Consider the following 16,831-nt stretch of genomic DNA (forward strand, 5'->3'; position numbering starts at 1 on the left):
TTTTGACTATAGTTTTTAAGTAAGATCACAGATTTATCACAAATAATTTGTTAAAGGGTTAATTCATTCAAACTGGGGAAGATGTTCCTTTTTGCAGATTGCATAAATGTACAAAAACAAAACTTGAATTTGGGGTGGAGGGGGTTACTTGTCAATCAAACATTTTCCATGTTATACTGAACTCACTTTTGATGGGGAATTAACAGACAACATTGAGATATATATATATATATATATATATATATATATACAAAAATCTGTATCTGTACAAATAAAAAATAAAAACATATGTTCCAAATCTACAGCTCCACTAAATGCATTACAAGGTAATGCAAAACATGAGGCAAAAAAGGGCAAAACACCAGACAGTCATGAAAGGGTTAAATCTGCATTGCTCTTGGTAGTTTACCAGGCATCTGTTACTATTTCTAACAACAATACTATCTAAATCAGACCTTTGAAAAATGTGCACCAATTAAAGATATACCTCATTCTGAACGAATAATAGACTATTTGCAAGTAAAAAATGCACGAATGACTTATCAGACTTCCAGTTTCAATGCACCTCCCACTCAGAAGACACAAAAGAGGAATTACATCATCTCCCATCAAGAAACACGTTTTTCATTATTTTTTTCTCTTAAACAAGCTTTTTCTGCCAATCTCAGATTTTATTTTCGGTTTAAATTACTGAACCATAAACAGTTAATGCGTAACCTGCATGAGGGCTAAAGTCTGCCCATAGTGTGCAAAGTGCATTCACATTTTCTACACATCTGTTTCCCCGGCTTAGCAAGACAAAGGCTAAACAAAGACCTGCAGCTACTTCCACTCCCCACGTTGTTTTTGTAACATACTACACTTGAAAATGCCTGAATTGCTGATGGAAATAGAGGAGGTAAGGCACTGTCTTCATAGATCAAGGAGGACAGATACATTTGTAACTGTTTTACAATTACATCTTGTCTTGCCTACTGAGATACATAATTTGAAATGCATCTACTCTTGGTACACTATGTTCTTATTAGTCTGGATAATTATTTGTACAAATGTACTGGGTCTTTTAATTTAATGCACCTGTCAGTTTGATTTGTAATACTGTACCATATAAAGTTTTTAAATAAGAAATACAAATTAATAATACAAATACAGTACTCGTTTTTCTGTTATTAGAAACAACACTGTTTAAACTGTCTCTGTTGTTACAGAATAGAAAAAAAAAGATTTTAAATAGAATTATAAATGTTTGTTTCATAAAGTCAGTATGTTTTTTTTAGTTTTTTTTAATTCTTTATTTTTCTTGTGCATAGATTGACATTAAGCGTGAAGAGTCACAATAGCATCAACAAGCTTGACCACAACATTACAGATTGTGACAGATTAGCTGGCAATTTTTTTTTTTTTGTACATGAAAATATCAAACGAGTAGGCATCAAATAAACACACATTGTTTAAGAGTAATAAACAAGCAGAGTCAAGTTATGTCAGATAGTGGGATGACAGTCAACACATTTTAGACATTTTAGATTTTTATTGAGTAGGCTGACAATAACGCTGTCAAGGAAGAGGTCTCGTAACATGCTAAACAATAATTATTGTTACGACAGATTTTACATTGGTGTTATATTAATGTGCCCCTCTTGAGCTAGAAATTAGACAATAGTGATGTACCGAACTGTCCGCCGGCGAACAGTTCCCGGCGAAATTAGCGTGTTCGCGTTCGCCGCGGCGGGCGGACACATGCGCAGTTCGATCCGCCCCCTGTTCGTCATCATTGGGCAAACTTTGACCCTGTGCCTCTCGGTCAGCAGACACATTCCAGCCAGTCAGCAGCACTCCCTCCCTTCCACACCCTCCAACCTCCCTCCCAGCATCCATTTTCGATTCATTCGGAAGATGCATGCTTAGTGAGAGGAGGGAAAGTTTAGCTGCTGCTGATTAGATAGGGAAATTGATAGCTAGGCTAGGGTATTCAGTGTCCACTACAATCCTGAAGGACTCATCTGATCTCTGCTGTAAGGACAGCACCCCAAAAAGCCCTTTTTAGGGCTATAACATCAGGCTGCTTTTTTTTTTTTTTCCTGTGTAATGTAATTGCAGGTGCCTGCCTGCCAGCTTCTGTGTGAGGTTCACATTGGATACTGTGCCTATTTGCCCAGTGCCACCACTCATATCTGTTCTAACAATAGGTTAAGCTTTACATTTAAAATAAATTATTTTTTTTCACTGTAATAGAAGAGCAGTTGCCTGCCTGCCAGCTTCTGTGTGAGGTTGGATGCCTTGCCCATTTGCACAGTCAGTGCCACCACTCATATCTGTTTTAACAATTGGTTAAGCTTTAGATTTAAAATAAATAATTTTTTTTCACTGTAATAGAAGAGCAGTTGCCTGCCTGCCAGCTTCTGTGTCAGGTTGGATGCCTTGCCCATTTGCACAGACAGTGCCACCACTCATATCTGTTTTAACAATTGGTTAAGCTTTAGATTTTAAATAAATCATTTTTTTCACTGTAATAGAAGAGCAGTTGCCTGCCTGCCAGCTTCTGTGTGAGGTTCACATTGGATACTGTGCCCACTAGCCCAGTGCCACCACTCATATCTGTTTTAACAATTGGTTAAGCTTTAGATTTAAAAGAAATATTTTTTTTTCACTGTAATAGAAGAGCAGTTAGTTGTCTGCAAGCGTCTGTGTTTCAGGCCTACTTCAGCGTGTGCTCTGCAGACCTGTGCCAGCGTGCTTTGACAGTTGCCACTCATATCTTGTGTCTCTATAGCGTGCTTTTACAACCAAAATTTTGTTTCCACTGTAATAGAAGAGCAGTTGCCTGCCTGCCTGCCAGCTTCTGTGTGAGGTTCACATTGGATACTGTGCCTACTTGCCCAGTGCCACCACTCATATCTGTTTTAACAATTGGTTAAGCTTTACATTTAAAATAAATAATTTGTTTTCACTGTAATAGAAGAGCAGTTGCCTGCCTGCCAGCTTCTGTGTCAGGTTGGATGCCTTGCCCATTTGCACAGTCAGTGCCACCACTCATATCTGTTTTAACAATAGCTTAAGCTTTAGATTTTAAAGAAATCATTTTTTTTCACTGTAATAGAAGATCAGTTAGTTGTCTGCAAGCGTCTGGGTGTCAGGCCTACTTTAGCGTGTGTTCTGTAGACCTGTTCCAGCGTGCTTTGACAGTTGCCAATCATATTTGGTGTCTCTATAGCGTGCTTTTAAAACCAAAATTAGTTTTTCACTGTTATAGATTGAATAGCAGTTACTTGTCTTCAAGCGGGTGTCTCAGGCCTACAGTGTGTGCTCTGCAGAACTGTTCCAGTGCACATTGCCAATCATATCTGGTGTCTCTATAGCGTGCTTTTAAAACCAAAATTTGTTTTTCACTGTTATAGATTGAATAGCAGTTACTTGTCTTCAAGCGGCTCTGTCAGTCCTTCCTTCAGCGTGTGCTCTGCAGAACTGTTCCAGTGCACATTGTCAATCATATCTGGTGTCTCTATAGCGTGCTTTTAAAACCAAAATTTGTTTTTCACTGTTATAGATTGAATAGCAGTTACTTGTCTTCAAGCGGGTGTCTCAGGCCTACAGTGTGTGCTCTGCAGAACTGTTACAGTTCACATTGCCAATCATATCTGGTCTCACAGTAGCTTGCACGCATAGTACCACTAATCCCCCAAAAAATGACAGGCAGAGGCAGGCCACCCCGCAGGGGCCGTCGTGGTCGTGGTGCTGTGATTCCCTTTTGCCCTAGAATAATGCCCAGTTTTCAGAAGCCACGTACCCCGAACTTGAAAAGTTCTGAGGACATAGTTGACTGGCTAACACAGGACACCCAATATTGTACAGCCTCCACTCGGAACCTTGACGCACCATCCTCCTCCAGCTTAGCTTCAGGCACCTCTCAAGATAGCACTCACCCGCCTGCCGCCACCACCAAAACTAGCACCACAGCCGCTTTACTTGGTATGTCAGAGGAGTTATTCACACACCCGTTTGAAGAAATGAGTGATGCGCAACCATTATTGCTAGAGGATGTAGATAACAGGGATATGTCTCAGGCAGGCAGCATTAAACACATGGAGGTACGGTGTGATGATGATGATGTTGTACCCGCTGCTGCTTCCTTTTCTGAGTTGTCAGATACAAGCGAAGCGGTTGATGATGACGATGCGTCCATGGATGTCACGTGGGTGCCCGCTCGGCAAGAAGAAGAACAGGGCGAAAGTTCAGATGGGGAGACAGAGAGGAGGAGGAGGAGACGAGTTGGAAGCAGGGGGGGGTCGTCGCAAGGAGCTAGTGGCACAGTCAGACAGCATGCATCGGCACCCGGGGTCAGCCCGACAGCACGCCAATCAACGCATGCTGTGTCCACCACCAGAATGCCGTCATTGCAGAGCTCAGCAGTGTGGCATTTTTTTTGTGTGTCTGCCTCGGACAACAGCGATGCCATTTGCAACCTGTGCCAAAGGAAACTGAGTCGTGGGAGGTCCAACACCCACCTAGATACAACTGCTTTGCGTAGGCACATGATCTCACATCACAAACACCTATGGGATCAACACATGAGTACAAGCAGCACGCCTACTCTAAGCTGCCATCCTCCTCCTGGTCCAGCATCTTCAGCCACGTCAACCACTGCTGTCCTTCTTGCCCCCTCTCAACCATCCGCCACTCCGTCACCCGCCTTGAGCAGTTCCCGCTCATCTGCCCACAGTCATGTGTCTGTCAAGGACATGTTTGAGCGTAAGAAGCCAATGTCACCAAGTCACCCCCTTGCCCAGCGTCTGACAGCTGGCTTGTCCGAACTATTAGCCCGCCAGCTTTTACCATACAATCTGGTTGAGTCTGAGGCGTTCAAAAAATTTGTAGCTATTGGGACACCGCAGTGGAAGGTACCCGGACGGAATTTCTTTTCACAAAAGGCAATCCCCAACTTGTACTCGATTGTGCAAAAGGAAGTCATGGCATGTCTGGCACACAGTGTTGGGGCAAGGGTCCATCTGACCACTGATACCTGGTCTGCAAAGCATGGTCAGGGCAGGTATATCACCTACACTGCGCATTGGGTAAACCTGCTGACGGCTGACAAGATAGGAATGCGTGGCATTGCAGAGGAGTTGGTGACACCGCCACGAATTGCAGGAAGTCCTGCTGCCACCTCCTCTACTCCTCCTACTCCATCCTCTTCCATAACCTCCTCGGCTGAGTCCTCTTGTGCCGCTGCTTCTTGCTCCACATCAACGGCACCCCCCCAGCTCCCCAGGTACTATTCCACATCCCGGATACGGCAGTGTCACGCCGTCTTGGGTTTGACTTGCTTGAAAGCAGAGAGTCACACCGGACAAGCACTCCTGTCCGCCCTGAAGGCACAGGTGGAAAAGTGGCTGACTCCGCAGCAACTGGATATCGGCAAAGTGGTGTGACAACAGCCTCTGGGGAGCTGGGAATTTTTTTGGCACGTTACTGGACGCTCATGCGCAATGCCTGTAGGCTCATGCGTCCTTTTGAGGAGGTGACAAACCTAGTCAGTCGCACCGAAGGCACCATCAGCGACATCATACCATTTGATTTCTTCATGGAGCGTGCCCTGCGAAGAGTGCTGGATCAGGCTGTAGATGAGCGTGAAGAGGAAGAGGAAGAGTTGTGGTCACCATCACCACCAGAAACAGCCTTATCAGCATCGCTTGCTGGACCTGCGGCAACGCTGGAAGAGGATTATGAGGAAGAGGAGTCAGAGGAGGATTGTAGCTTTGAGGAGGAGGAGGAGGAGCAAGACCAAACACAACAGGCATCCCAGGGTGCTCGTTGTCACCTATCTGGTACCCGTGGTGTTGTACGTGGCTGGGGGGAAGAACATACCTTCAATGACATCAGTGAGGAGGAGGAACGGGAAATGAGTAGCTCGGCATCCAACCTTGTGCAAATGGGGTCTTTCATGCTGTCCTGCCTGTTGAGGGACCCTCGTATAAAAAGGCTGAAGGAGAACGACCTGTACTGGGTGTCCACGCTACTAGACCCCCGGTATAAGCAGAAAGTGGCGGAAATGTTACCCAATTACAACAAGTCGGAAAGGATGCAGCATTTGCAAAATAAATTAAAAAGTATGCTTTACACAGCGTATAAGGGTGATGTCACAGCACAACGGGAATCTAACAGGGTGAGAGGTGGAAGTCATCCTCCTCCTCCTCCTCCCACGACCACGCCGGCAAGGACAGGACGCTTGAAAGACGTGTTGTTGATGGAGGACATGCAGACCTTTTTAAGTCCTATGCATCGCCACAGCCCTTCGGGATCCACCCTCAGAGAGCGACTCGACCGACAGGTAGCAGACTACCTCGCCTTAACTGCAGATATCGACACTCTGAGGAGCGATGAACCCCTTGACTACTGGGTGTGCAGGCTTGACCTGTGGCCTGAGCTATCCCAATTTGCGATAGAACTTCTGGCCTGCCCCGCTTCAAGTGTCCTGTCAGAAAGGACCTTCAGTGCAGCAGGAGGTATTGTCACTGAGAAGAGAAGTCGCCTAGGTCAAAAAAGTCTAGATTACCTCACCTTTATTAAGATGAATGAGGGATGGATCCCGAAGGGACTGACACTGGGCGATACATTCGCTTAAAAAAGGCCTGATGAGATGAGCTGCCTTGGGCTAAAAATGGTCCACACGCTGCTGTATTTTAGCTCTGAATGACGTTTGACTTGCGTGACTTATCCGCCACCAACTAGGGTTCAAGCCGCCATGTTTTAGGGCACTTTCTGCCTGTGAAACAAACATCAATTTTTCTGGCCGCTGCTACAGCAGCGGCTGCAACAATACCAAATTTTTCAGGCATGTGTACATGCCTAATTTTTAGGCCCACTGGTGCAGCACTGTGGCTTCAAAAAACAAACCAAAAATTAAAATCCTCCAAGATGGCACCAATATAACAGTGGTCTAAGCATCTTACCACCTTGGCCTAAAAAGGGGAGGTGATTCAACAATTAAAAATCTCTGCCATTTACACGTCCACTTATAGGAGACGCGGAAGGTATTAAACTGATATGAACAATACTCCACTCCTATCAGTAGGTACGTCCCATTGTGATTTATGCCCCCCCACCCACCGCGCAGGGGTGGGGGCCGAGGGGGGGAGGACAGTAGGTCACCCCATTGTGATTTATGGCCCCCACCCACCGCGCAGGGGTTGGGGAGGACAGTAGCTCCCCCCAGTGTGTATCAGGGGCTTTGAGGACAGGTGTCAATCCATACCTGCCAAGTGACCCTATGTAGGGGGAACAGTCCCTATTCTGCTCTGTGTCAGTGTGTATCAGGGGTTTTGAGGACAGGTGTCAATCCATACCTGCCAAGTGACCCTATGTAGGGGGAACAGTCTCTATTCTGCTCTGTGTCAGTGTGTATCAGGGATCATTAGGATAGGTGTCAATCCATATCTGCCAAGTGACCCTATGTAGTGGGAACAGTCTCTATTCTGCTCTGTGTCAGTGTGTATCATGGTCTCTGTGGACGGTGAACAGTCTCTATTCTGCTCTGTGTCAGTGTGTATCAGGGATCATTAGGATAGGTGTCAATCCATATCTGCCAAGTGACCCTATGTAGGGGGAACAGTCCCTATTCTGCTCTGTGTCAGTGTGTATCAGGGGTTTTGAGGACAGGTGTCAATCCATATCTGCCAAGTGACCCTTTGTAGGGGGAACAGTCTCTATTCTGCTCTGTGTCAGTGTGTATCAGGGATCATTAGGATAGGTGTCAATCCATATCTGCCAAGTGACCCTATGTAGGGGGAACAGTCTCTATTCTGCTCTGTGTCAGTGTGTATCATGGTCTCTGTGGACGGTGAACAGTCTCTATTCTGCTCTGTGTCAGTGTGTATCAGGGATCATTAGGATAGGTGTCAATCCATATCTGCCAAGTGACCCTTGGTGTCACTTGGGGGTGTATCCAGACACATAGACACCCCCGTCTGGATAACTATGATGCCTAACACACATTTAAACATTTATGGAGACTTACGCTTAAGCATGGCTCTCTGAGCATTTAAGTTTATGTAGATGAAGTAGTAATATACAATTGATTTAGGACACAATATCGGTCTACACAATAGAAATTTTACACAGGAATATGCGGACAATGTATTATATTATTATTTCATTCTATTTAATTCATTCATTATTACTTTTTCAGCACATGCAGCCGAACAACATAAAATACAAAATACATCCGATAAGATATAGCTCGCCGTGTGGAACCTAGTCCTACACAGAGGTGTCTCAGCCTCTGATTTCTACTATAGCAGCATACAAAGCTCTCTCGATCCCCCTCCGGCAATGAGCCGGTTAAATTCTGGATAGAGACATGTCGGATTTTAAGGCATATGATAGGCTGATTCAGAACAGCCTATTTACATATGCCCACGTGGGACCCGATACGTAGTATCAACACGGCTAAACCTTGTTAAAACATTGCCGTGCAACATCGGAACCAGGCACTCCTGATCTAACACATATAAAATGTAGCCATACAACTTGCTACAGTCTCCTGAGTCTCTGTCAGGGCTAGCAAAGTAGTGCCCTTAATTTACTTTCGGCACATATTTTGCCTAACGGTGCCAGATAAACGTCAGAATACAGGGCAATGATTGGCTGGCTTAGTCCAGATCATTAGCATATGCCTAATAGGGATTTTGGCGCCAGATATCGGCTTTCTGATTGGATATTTTTCAAGTTACTGGGATTTGACTACATATAAAAGGAGACTTGGAACAGTCTCCTATTAGCCCCTGACGAAGGTGCATCTAAGCAAGCACCGAAACGCGCGTCGGGTTCTATGGGCTCCTTTTTCATTTACTTTATTTTCACTTAGGACTATCTATCACCATGTGTAGGCAACCAACATTCTAAGTATGGTTCTGCACATGGAGTCACTTTAATCTCTGTCTTTTCACCTCTCTATTTGGTCACTACGTAACAGTCTATTGAGATTAAATTCCCACAGACTGGACTGGGGTATACATTGTATATACTGTAACCATTATTGATTGGAGTTACATTTTACCTGGCACTAGACTTTGGGGGATATCCCAAATTCCCTGCTAAATGCTAGATCTATCTAATCAATATACCAAGGACAATAGCTACTTACTGCCCCATATGCCGCACTGGTCAATGACTCAATTTTTCTACAGTGTTGTTACTGTCTATACCAAGACCTCTACAGGTCAAGAGCATTTAACCAGTCATACTGGCCACTGCATAATAGTCTGTATAAGAAATATTCCCACAGACTTAACTGGTGTTTAAACCTGTATCCTCTGTAACCATTATTTGTTTGGTGTTACAGTTATCTAGCACTAAGGTTTTGGGGGGGTACATCGTATTCCCTCCTAAATACTAGATTCGTCTACCGACCTATACAGGATAATAGCTATACATTGCCCATATGCCGTGTTGGTTTATGACTCCCTTATCTACAGTGACAGTCACTGTCTATACACAGACTATTTCAGGATAAGAGCCATTAACCATTCACATAGCATATAAGAACCATTTTAGGTTCTTCGTAGTGACCTATTCCCTAGATATCATGTCAGCCATCTGACATACACTTACTCTATGCACTCTTAACTCTGGACTTGACCTTTTGTTGTAGCCTAATAAAGTCAGCAGTCAGTTGTTTATTTCAGAGTTGTATAGGTAATAGGGTTTATTAACCTTTATAGAGGTGAGCCATTAAGGCAAGTTTTCACTGATTTTTTTCACACATTTTTTAATATTAATTATTTGATTATCTCTATTACACTGTACATATCCATCTACCTATATCCAGTATATACTCAGCCAGTCTGGATTTTTCCAGCTCTTTGAGTATTTTGTTTGTTCTATGGATTAAAAGCAGACTCTGCATCAACTGTGCAATTTTCCATGGGAGTTTTGCCATGGATCCCCCTCTGGCATGCCACAGTCCAGGTGTTAGTCCCCTTGAAACAACTTTTCCATCACTATTGTGGCGAGTAAGAGTCCCTGTTGGTTTTAAAATTCGCCTGCCCATTGAAGTCAATGGCGGTTCGCGCGGTTCGCCGGTTCGAGAACATTTGCGGAAGTTCGCGTTCGCCATTCGCGAACCGAAAATTTCGGGTTCGCGACAACACTATTAGACAACCTCCATATTTGGGTCATCCTGGCTTGTTAACTAAGAGGCAAAACAAAACAGTCTCACAACAGGACATACGATTCATTACATTGTACCGGCAAGAGCACCAGCTGGCATGCTGGAACAACTCGACTGGCATAGAAACATTAAGGCTGCGGTAAACTAAGGGATAAAATCAGGTGGGAGTGTGAAGGGGATGGGCCATCAGTGTACATATTCTAGCTCGTAGTGTCCATGGCAGGTGACACGGAGGTCTAACTTTGAGTCCAGTATCAGGATCAGCCAATTCCCGTCGACGGTAGTGATGGTACCGGTTCAGGCACGTCTAGTCCTCCTGCCATCTCGGTGCTCCGCTTGGAACGGTATAGCCGCTGGCGTCGGGTGGATCCGTGGTGATAGAGCTGCTGCCGCCTCGCTCCCTCAGCCCAGGCTGGGACGGGAGTCATTCCCCTGTGCCTATGGATCCCCCCGCGACGTGCGGTAGGATCGTGTGCCCTCGTGAGCACCGATGCCCGGATGACCTTTCGGGTGTATGGGCGGTGTGTAGGGTGCTTTCTTTTGTGGCTTCCCAGTCCAGATAGGAACCGGACGATCCCTGTTACAGTCTGCTGTTTGACTCGGGGTGTTGAGCGGTGAGGTGGCTGTGAGGGAACCGGAGGCCTGGCGCAGCGGCCATTTTGCGTGTACCTCGTGGACTTTGAGGTAGGTTGTTACCTTGCTTAGGTTTCGCTTGCTGCCTTTGACGCTGGGCCAGTTTTCTCCAAAACTCATTGAATATCGCATCCAGCCTTGCAGAGATGTCTGCTTGCTCAGTGAGGCAGTTAGTCTCTGTTCTCCCAGGGTTGTGTGCGAGAGACTGTGACTGCTGACTTTGGTGCCTTCTGTGGCTATATGGGTTCAGTCGGCTGTGTAGTAAGTGACCCCAGCGGGGACCGGGATAACCCCCGGTCCAAAGGAGGGGGGTGACAGGGCTGTTATGAGCCTGCTGTTTGGTGCCTGTTCTGTGCCGAGGGATCGTCCGCCTCCCCCAGACACATGGCCCCGGTCAGAGCTAGGCCGCATGGCCGGACAGAACGGTATCTTGGCGTGTGTATAAGAGATGGGTTTCCCCATTGTCTCTGCTTGTTTCTGCTTCGTCCTCCGGTCAGCTTGAGCTTCTTTGGGTGTCGATTCGGACAAAAATTGCCTATTTTTGCTCATTAGTGCTGGAGCTCTTGGAAAGTGCTGCCGGCCATCTTGGCTGTCAGGCCCCGCCCCCTAAAGTCAGTATGTTAGTGCAAAGATATATTGTTTAGAATTAAAGGGACACTATACTCATCAGAACAACAACAGCTTAATGTAGTTGTTCTGGTGAGTATAGTATGTCCCTCAGAAAAAAGGCAGTGTTTACATTGCTCCTTAGGGACACCTCCAGTGGCAGTCACTCAGATGGCCACTAGAGGTGCTTCCTCCTTGTGCAGCACTGATGTTCAGCTTCTCCATGCTCTGCACCAAGATGCTGAACCTTCCCCTTAGAGATGCATTGATTCAATGCATCTCAATGAGGAGATGCTGACTGGGAAAGCATTGGCTTGGCTGAGATAATTAGTTCTGATGATGTGAGCCAAGGAGGTGGATTGAGGATGGAGCCAACGCTGGTGGTCTCGCATTGTGCTGACATCCAGATAAGCAAGATACCTTTTTGTTAGGGGGGGCAACTACCTAAATAGTTAGTTAACACTGTAGGGCTAGGAATACATGTTTCCTTTGGGAAACCTATTCATAAAATATATATTTTGTAGATCAAATGGGCTCCAGTAGTTTATAATACTGAGATATTTATATTCAAATAAATCTGTTTATTATATCACTATAATGATATCATTATAATATAATGATATTATATATCATTTGAAGCATGAGAAACCAAAAGTAATTATAGAGATCAAATATATTCCATACTTTGTGCTATCCAAAACACTTGCAAATGTATTGAATTAAACTAGTCTATCTATTTCTATTTGTTGGGAATTCAAAATTAAATAATCACTGTCATGCCGTACTTACCCTTTGCCAATCACTTTCTCTTCTCTTCAGCTTTCCTATTTTGTCTCTCTTTTTCCCCCCATCTATTTCTTACTAAAAACAAGAGACAAAGTAGGGATTACTTTGTCTTATGTAATTTTCCTACACTTCTAGACACTGGGCAGATCCATCCATCCCCCTAGCTCTCATCAGTGGCCCTGTGATGGAGGATTTAGCGGGATCCTCCATAGACCTCAATGCTGTACACTTGCACGTGCGCAACAGTACAGCAGTGATGTCGGCTTCAGCGCCAGGAGCTAAAGAAGACCCTCTTGAAGAAGAAAGTGGCACCCACAAGGGACAGCGTCAGGTAAGTAGAACTCACATTTCCCTGCTTCCCGGCCACCAGACCCCCATCAGCAATGTCACCATTGCGAATCTTTGCTAATTCTGCAAAATCCCCAGATGGTGGCAGTGCTGCTTTCAATTTAGATGTTTACATTAGCTGTACTAAAAACACAGGTGATTTGGAGAATTTTTCCAATTTGGTTATTTTGGCCTAAAAAATTAAGCTCTCTATAAATAAAAACTTACCTATAACCCAGTGCCCGGTGAAGGTGTTATAGATACTCTCCAGGGCTGCTATCAGAAATTTTGGGGCCATTTTCATGTATTTTGGATTTGTGCTGCCCTAGACATGACGAAACTTGGGCACACCTCCATCTCCCTCAATCTAAATTTGCCCAACCACTTCCTATTAAGGCCACACCTCTTCCTTTTTAAGACCAACACGCACTTTGACTGACAGATACATACACACTGACACACCCACTCAGCGACAGACACACTCTCAGATACACATACACGGACATATACACACACTCAGTGGCGGCCCTAGACTTTGGGTGGCCTTAGGCGAAACTCAAACATGAGGCCCCCACTAACACCCAAAGTGTATAAGTTGCTGTAGTTGTATTGAAGGATGGGCTTGCAGAGCTGGATACAGAGAGCTAGTCTCTGTATTCATTGTCCAGAGGCTTGCAGTGTCACGGCTCCCTTTGCCGCTGTGTTGTGAGCTCTCAGGCTGTAGTTATGGCATAATTTGCAAACGAAATTAATTTGCAATAAACAAATGTAATTAGCAATTATGCTAATCATTTATACACAACTGCGGGGTATGATTACATAGTCGTGTATACATGTATGTACGTAGTGGGCATTGGATAGCATTCTCCCAATCCCCCCATAAAACCATAACTTACCCCTTCAAATAACGACAGACAACTCCTTGGGAAAAACAGGCCACAACATTTATTAACATAACCAAATACTGTATAACTCCTTAAACGTATAACATAATAATAAATTAATAAATTAACATAAACACTTTTCATACCGTCATACAGTAATCAAGAAACTGTCCTTGCCCATCTAACTTCCCCAAAGCTCTCACCTCCCCCCCTCTGCATAATAAAACCTCCCCCCCTCTGCAACACTTTTCAGGGCTCCCCACCAGCCAGTTTTCCGCTAGGTGGGGCCCAACCATAATGCTCCCCACCGGTCGACTTACAACCCAGTGGGGACACGTCCAACCTGGTACCTCCTCCAGGTTCACCATGTCAGGGTACCTGAGGTCTCTACCTCTAAAAGAGGTAGAGACTTAGTAGTTTATCCGTCCAAACGAGCTGTTTCCTTCGTTCCTCGCGGTTCATCCAGTCACTTAAACACCGACCGCGAGGAATCCACGTCCTTTTCTAGCGGGACGCTCAATACGTGACGTCATGACGCTATCACGAGCGACCTGCCACTCAAGTGTCCGATATCCAATCGGTACTTGTCAGAGGTGTGTCTACCATCCGGAGCCAGGGTATTTAAGCTTACTTCTCTCTTCAGCTCATTGCCCTGTCGTGGTTCTAGCTTGTCTAGTCACTCAGTGCTCTGGTATTCTAGTTTGCTCTATTGGTTTTGACTCGGCTTGTCGTACTACTCTGCTTACCTCTGTTATCCCTTGACCCGGCTTGTCTCTCGCTTATCTGTCTTCTCGTTCCCTCGACCTCGGCTTGTCTCTGACTATTCTCTATTACTCTCGGTACGTTAGTCCGGCCATTCTAAGGCCCGGTATACGTACCTTTCCACTCTTTGTACCCTGCGTGTTGGATCCCTGTCCCGATCCTGACATTACGACAGGGCCAATGGATCCTGCAGGTACAAACAGTCAGCTTGGTTCTTCTGATCCCAGGTTTGACGCCATGGAGCATAGGATGGATCAGATGGCTCTAGCACTACAGGCACTTTTGTCTCGTGCTAGTAACCCACCTGAGGAGACACGTACTCCTTCTATTTCTCCTGCAGTCTCAGGTCTAGAGGTAGCCACTGTAGGTGCTTCTTCCCGTATTACCCCACCAGTACGTTATGGCGGGTCACCGGAGAAGTGTCGTGGCTTTCTGAACCAGATTAGCATCCATTTCGAATTACAACCCCGCTCTTATCCTACAGATAGAGCGAAGGTTGGATTTGTTATTACTTTACTCATTGAGAAAGCTCTGAGATGGGCCAATCCTTTATGGGAGAATGATAATCCACTAGTCTATAATTATAATGCCTTTGTAGCTGCGTTTAGAAGAACTTTTGACCCTCCTGGTAGAAAGGTCAATGCAGCTAGATTACTGTTGCGCCTTAGACAGGACAATCGAACACTTGTGGATTATGCACTAGAGTTCAGGTCCTTGGCGGCAGAAGTTAAGTGGAACGAACAGGCTTATATAGATGTGTTTCTGAATGGGTTATCAGATGTAATTCTTGACGAGGTCGCTACTAGAGAACTCCCTGAGAATTTGGAGGATTTAATTTCTTTTATATCTCGTATTGATGAACGCCTAAGAGAGAGGCAGAACACTCGAGATAGGACCCGTAGACCCTCCTTTAAACTAGCGCCTACCTTTCAAAATTCTGAGTTCGAGGACTTACGTATTTCTGAACCTATGCAGATAGGCAGTACTCATCTCACAGAGAGGGAGAGACAGTACAGGAGAAGGGAGGGTTTATGTATGTATTGTGGAGTCAGAGGTCATTTACGCCTAAATTGTCCTAATCGTTCGGGAAACGCTCGCACCTAAGTTTCTCTAGAGGACAGGCCTTGGGTGTTTCTACTTTGTCCTCTATTCACAACTACAAAGAGCTCAGGCTTCTGTTACCCGTTTCTTTAAAGTGGGAAAAGGGAGTAGTAAAGACTATGGCACTAATCGATTCTGGAGCTGCTGAGAGCTTTATAGATCAGGGTTTTGCTGCCAAGCATGCTATTCCATCCCAGTTAAAAGAGACACCACTGGCTGTTGAGGCCATCGATGGTAGACCGTTACTTGAGCCTGTTATTTTCCGTGAGACCATACCGATTAACTTAACTGTTGGCATCCTACATAGAGAGGACATATCCTTACTGCTCATTTCTTCTCCGTCTATTCCCATAGTCCTGGGGTACTCCTGGTTGAGGAGACATAACCCTATTATTAATTGGGAGTCAGGGGAGATAGTTTCATGGGGACAGAATTGTCAAGAGAAATGCTTGCGGAAGGTCTCACCTCTCTGCTTAACCAACACCTCGGCTAACTCTGACAATCCTACAGAGACACAAATTCCGCCTCAGTATCTCGATTTAAAGGCAGTATTTGACAAAAAGAAAGCCGATACCTTACCCCCACACAGGTCCTTTGATTGCAAAATTAACCTACTCCCTGGTACCATGCCGCCCAGAGGTCATGTATACCCGTTATCTACGAAAGAGAACTCAGTTCTAGAGGAGTATATTCACGAAAATTTAGACAAGGGATTCATTAGGAGGTCCTCCTCCCCTGCCGGGGCTGGATTTTTTTTTGTTAAAAAGAAGGATGGTTCTTTAAGACCTTGTATTGATTATCGAGGCCTAAATAAGATAACCATTAAAAATGCCTACCCGATTCCCTTGATCACCGAACTCTTCGATCGTTTGAAGGGCTCTACAATTTTCACCAAGTTAGATCTCAGAGGGGCATATAACTTGGTGAGAATCCAGCAGGGACATGAGTGGATGACGGCATTCAATACTCGATATGGCCACTATGAATATACAGTTATGCCTTTTGGGTTATGCAATGCACCAGCTGTATTCCAGGATCTGATAAATGAGGTTCTTAGGGAATTTCAGCAAGATTGCGTCATTGTATACCTAGATGATATACTCATACATTCTAGTGAGATTGAGACTCATCACAAGCAAGTCAGGAGGGTTTTGCACAAGCTTCTCCAGCATGGCTTGTACTGCAAGTTGGAGAAATGTAGCTTTGATCAAACCCAGGTAACCTTTCTCGGCTATGTGATCTCTGGGGAGGGATTTAAGATGGATCCGGAGAAGCTCCAGTCCATTCTAGAGTGGCCTTTACCCAAAGGTCTTAAAGCCGTTCAGAGATTTATTGGTTTTTCTAATTATTATAGGCGCTTTATTAAGGGTTATTCTTCAATTATCGCGCCTATCACCAATATGACCAAACAGGGGGCTGATACTAAGAATTGGACTACTGAAGCTCTTCTTGCGTTCAAAACTCTCAAGGAGCTTTTCGCTTCCGCTCCAATTTTAGTTCACCCCGACACTTCCCTGCCTTTCCTACTTGAGGTAGACGCATCAGAGACTGGTTTAGGTGCTGT

General features: G+C 45.0%; 1 protein-coding gene across 1 annotated transcript in view; it reads left to right on the top strand.

The window, feature by feature from the left end:
* The first annotated feature begins 650 nt into the window (after positions 1-650).
* MAT2B (methionine adenosyltransferase 2 non-catalytic beta subunit) overlaps positions 651-16,831 on the top strand; it is a 94,602-nt gene continuing 78,421 nt past the window's right edge. Inside the window, exon 1 of the mRNA XM_063447434.1 lies at positions 651-898. Coding sequence (XP_063303504.1) covers positions 869-898 — 30 coding nt within the window. The 5' untranslated portion in view covers positions 651-868. The remainder of the gene's footprint in view (positions 899-16,831) is intronic.

Source organism: Pelobates fuscus, chromosome 3 (genome assembly GCF_036172605.1).
Source record: "Pelobates fuscus isolate aPelFus1 chromosome 3, aPelFus1.pri, whole genome shotgun sequence".
In the NCBI taxonomy this organism is placed as follows: Eukaryota; Metazoa; Chordata; class Amphibia; order Anura; family Pelobatidae; genus Pelobates; species Pelobates fuscus.